This window comes from Bidens hawaiensis, unplaced genomic scaffold (assembly GCF_021521415.1).
Source record: "Bidens hawaiensis isolate Kalapana, Puna unplaced genomic scaffold, B.hawaiensis_p1.1 tig00086386_1, whole genome shotgun sequence".
Classification (NCBI taxonomy): Eukaryota; Viridiplantae; Streptophyta; class Magnoliopsida; order Asterales; family Asteraceae; genus Bidens; species Bidens hawaiensis.
The window spans coordinates 16,099-20,503 of record NW_027504208.1 but is presented as its reverse complement, the minus strand read 5'-3'; the positions used below and the strand labels follow the sequence as shown (position 1 = coordinate 20,503).

At 37.7% G+C, this 4,405-nt stretch overlaps 1 protein-coding gene across 2 annotated transcripts; it reads left to right on the top strand.

Annotated features, from left to right (window-relative positions):
- Nucleotides 1-2,318: 2,318 nt before the first annotated feature.
- LOC143607758 (ras-related protein RABA1f-like) lies at nucleotides 2,319-3,989 on the top strand. 2 transcript variants are annotated; one of them, XM_077083092.1, is made up of 3 exons: nucleotides 2,319-2,539; nucleotides 3,336-3,769; nucleotides 3,860-3,989. In XM_077083092.1, the coding sequence occupies exons 1-2, from the start codon at nucleotides 2,319-2,321 to the stop codon at nucleotides 3,760-3,762; spliced, it is 648 nt and encodes a 215-aa protein (XP_076939207.1). In that variant the 3' UTR covers nucleotides 3,763-3,769; nucleotides 3,860-3,989. The 2 variants fall into 2 exon arrangements, with proteins under 2 accessions (XP_076939207.1, XP_076939206.1); XM_077083091.1 differs by lacking the exon at nucleotides 3,860-3,989 and having other exon boundaries at nucleotides 3,336-3,823.
- The last annotated feature ends 416 nt before the right edge of the window (nucleotides 3,990-4,405 follow it).

The window sequence follows — 4,405 nt, the reverse complement described above, 5'->3', positions numbered from 1 at the left end:
TTACAGTTAGAGTCCAAGCATTCGGGGATGCTTGGATCCCTCGAACCATGGCTCTGATACCAACTTGTAAGGCCTCGAATCCCGGGAACCCCACAGTTGGTATCCATTCTAAATACTTAATGAAATAGTTGAACTTGAAAACCGTTTCTTCCATTAAAACGAACATATCAGAGTGTCAATTTAGCGGAAAACATGAAAAATGAAACAAGTTCCCGAAACCCGGGAATTTTGCCCAAAACCAAATTAAGTATAACTTGTATAAGTCCTTTGAAATAAAATGTTCATAACCAATTCTTCATTCCAGTTGGCCCTTCACCGTCCAAGTAACTCCGTGCACGTCCAAGCGATAAGGCATCCTCTTCCTAACCTGAAACTCGCACTAACATGCACACAAAGTCAGCTTGAGCTGAGTGAGTTCAAGTTTTAAATAAATATTATCAGTAATGGAAATCATGATAATCATACCAAAAGTTTTTAAAGTAAAAATAAAAGAGTACATTCATTAAGTCATCATTACCGAAGACTAGACATTCTCATACATATGTAAACATCCTTTAAATACATTCATATATGTATAACAACATATATATATATAACATTCAAGGTCGAGCAAACGTACAACCCAAACACGTAACATTCAGCGCATGCAAACACAAAGTAGGCATGCACAACATTCAGTAGTCGAAACGACTACAACATTTGCCAAATAGAGGCTAAACAATAATTTATATATATGTATATATGTTAACATTCCAAGGCCTACCCTATTCTAGAAAGCCTATATAAAATCGTTTAAAACATTTCATCTAGTAGGAAAACACTTAGGTGTGCATGCTAGCCCAAAAGTTAAAAGAGTAAAAAGGGCATCATGAACTCACCTGAAATCAATCGAACACCAACAACGAGCTAGGAAATCCCTAAGTGCACAATCACAAGCAAGGGCCTGTAAATTATACACAACGTGTTACTAAACTAGACCGTAAGAACACTCTTGCCTAATGGGCCGTTCAAGCCCAACACTTTGGCCCAAGGCCCAACAACTTGGCCCAAGGCCCAACAACTTGGCCGGAGGGTAATCAAATCGAGTCGAATACGCACGTAATAAACCTTAAAACCATTTGTTAAACGAATCAGCCCCAAATGGACTAAATTCCCATTGTAAACTTTTCATTCATCATGATTATGTCACCCGAGTTGATAGGGTTGACGGTTTCTTTTTACAACTCTCAATTTAACATTTAAACGAAAATTCGCGCACCGCCGACTCGATTGACGAAGCACTAACCAAACAGCCCCGAGCATCAAAAATTAATTTTTTCCACAGCCCTTAAACACCCTAGGGCTGTGCAAACTGATTCGGTCGGTCATCCGATCAATTAATGCATCAAACTCAACAATTGTTAATCCTACACCCGGTAAACCCTAGTTTTTGAACTAAAATCGATTGACCGACCTAAACACCTCCAATGGCCATGAAATTATAATATGATGTACATGTCATACCTAGTGGGATTTTGATGCGAAAACCTCACTCAAAACAGCCCCGGAAAAGCTCAATTGGGCAGCCACCCGATTAGCCTACAAGAAGACGTTTTTTCGATCAATACGCGCAATGTAAGGATCAATTAACGTGTAAAAGACTTGGGGAATCGTAGTACATACCTTGAATTGAAGTTCTAAGGTTTAAACTTGGCTGCAAAAAAGAAAATTCGTGGGTCTTGGTTCCCTTCTTCCTGCCGATCGCAACAATGGGGGGGCTAGGGTTATTTTATGTTATAACATAATATATTACACTCTAGTCCCTCCAGATTGAAGTGTAAGGCAAAATGGAAGGAAAAGTTAGGTTCTTTAACGTAACGGGATGACGTAAAGGCTTCCGAGAAACGTCGGTTAAGTCCCCAGAGTTATACATACTTTACACGCGCTAAATCATTAAACCGGAAGTTTGACGGGTGTTACACGACATGTTCTGTTCGTTTAATTAAACGAACACAAATTTTTTGTACATGTTCGTTCGTTTATTAAATAAACGAACATAAACGAATTTTCTGCGAACAATTCACGAATAGTTCATCGAACGTTCGGTTCGTTTAAAGGCCCACATCCGACGGAATTATTTGTCATTTTGAGGATTTATTGTAAATTTAGGAATTTTCAAAGAAAGAAACGAAATCTTTATCAAATCTTCATTTCGAAAAGCATCCCCGTCCCTACCTGTCTCTCTCTCTCTCTCTCTCTCTCTCTCTCGTGAATCCAGATTTTGGTGATCTTAAACCCTAAAACCAACCGATAATCAATTCCTAATTGAATATCATATCATGGCGGCCTACAGAGCCGATGACGACTACGATTACCTCTTCAAATTAGTCCTCATCGGCGACTCCGGCGTCGGCAAGTCCAATCTACTCTCCAGATTCGCCAAGAACGAGTTCAATCTCGAGTCCAAGTCAACCATCGGCGTTGAGTTCGCCACTAGAAGTATCCGTGTTGATGATAAGATTGTCAAGGCTCAGATTTGGGATACTGCTGGCCAGGAAAGGTATTATTATTATGTTTTATTGATTTTGGATCTGGGTTTCTTCCGATATTACTAAATTGTTTTGAATTTGTCTGGATAAGATATTGTTGAGGTTTCTTATTATTTATTTGGGTGTAGATTTATTTCGCAAGTGACACCCAAGATTTACACTTTATTTTCACTCGATTCCGATCAGGACGATGATTATGATCGAAATGGGGAAACTTAAGTGTAAATCGAATCCGAATCACCTCATCCGGACCTAGTTGTAAATTCTAGCGTAGTACGAATTCATGTGAATTGTTTTGAATTTCGGTGGATAGATGCGTTCTTGTAAGGATCTATTGTGATGCTAGTTTTTTTATTATTTGGGATTATGCAATTTGAAAATAGCTATAGAGAAATTTATGGCGAGTTGGATTTTAGTAATCGAATGGAAGTCCTTGTTCATGTTCGTTCATTTGTTAAACATACAAACATAAAAGAACTTCTCACTGAATGGTTCACGAACACCATTGAATGGCCTCTGTTCGTGTTTGCTCATTTGGTTATTGAATGGAATTCCTTGTTCATGTTCGTTTATTTATTAAACGTACAAACATAAAAGAACTTCTCATTGAACGGTTCACGAACAGTTATCTGAACGTATGATTTGTTTACAGCCCTAGCTGCTGAGATTGCCCTTGGAAAATAAACTGAAAGTTAGGAGTGATAATGCTCAAATTATCGATTACCGCTATGAATTATTATCTGCAAATGGATAATAATTTGGATTATTATCAATGATATTAAAGAAATTGCCCTATTTCATCTTAAGGTACCGCGCAATCACAAGCGCATACTACCGAGGAGCCGTCGGGGCACTACTAGTATACGACACGTCACGCCACGTCACCTTCGAGAACGTCGAGAGATGGTTAAAAGAGCTTCGCGATCACACCGACCCCAACATTGTGATAATGTTAGTAGGCAACAAAGCTGACCTGCGCCACTTGCGTGCAGTCCCAACTGAGGAGGCGAAAACTTTTGCAGAAAAAGAAAACACATACTTTATGGAAACATCAGCTCTTGAGGCGTTAAATGTTGAAACCGCGTTTACAGAGGTTTTAACACAAATACACAATGTGGTAAGCAGAAAAGCACTTGAAGCAGGTGATGATCCTTCAGCTTTGCCTAAAGGTCAAACTATTAATGTTGGGTCAAAGGATGATGCTGGCAAGAAAGTTGGTTGTTGTTCTGCTTAAGGATGTGGTAAGCTTTATTTGAGTAAGTATGCTTTACTTTAAATTATTTGTGTTTTCTTTTCTTCTTTTTGTTTTAAATGATTAGTTTTGCATGTAGGATTTGAGACAATTTTCTCTTAAGTACATTTGAATATTTGATCATGCTCGGTGTATAAGACTATTAAGTAACATATGTGATTTCTAAGATTCTTTTTGTAATATTCAAGAGTTTCTTAATTTGACATTTATGGAGTCGTTAAACCGCTTCACCGCCTGTTCATGTGTTTGTTTTCTGTGTATATGAGTAATGGTAATTGGTAAATTGTCATTAACTTTTGCCTTAAAAGTTCTAATGGGGAAAAAATTTCCAGGAGTTTGGATTTTGTCTTACAGCTACTTTTAACATGTGGGCATTTCAAAGACGTTGAGGAGAATATACCACTAGGGCTATGTACGGGTGTTTATGGGTCGGGTTTGGGCTTAAACCGAAAACTTTTAGACTTTAGGTCAAAAGTTGTCACATTGTGTTTAGTTTAATTTTCACAATGAGTTTGTTTTTGTTTTGCCATCTGGGATTTTAATTTTTTAGCCCAAAATAATGAACTTGGTATTCAATTTTTTTTAATTATTATTATTATTATTGTTGTTGTTGTTGTTATAAGTT

Bases quoted from the DNA above. Each gene is read 5' to 3' on its own strand.
- LOC143607758 (XM_077083092.1), top strand. From the start codon at position 2,319: ATGGCGGCCTACAGAGCCGATGACGACTACGATTACCTCTTCAAATTA. The intron at 2,540-3,335 runs GTATTATTATTA...TTTCATCTTAAG, and splicing joins GATACTGCTGGCCAGGAAAG to GTACCGCGCAATCACAAGCG.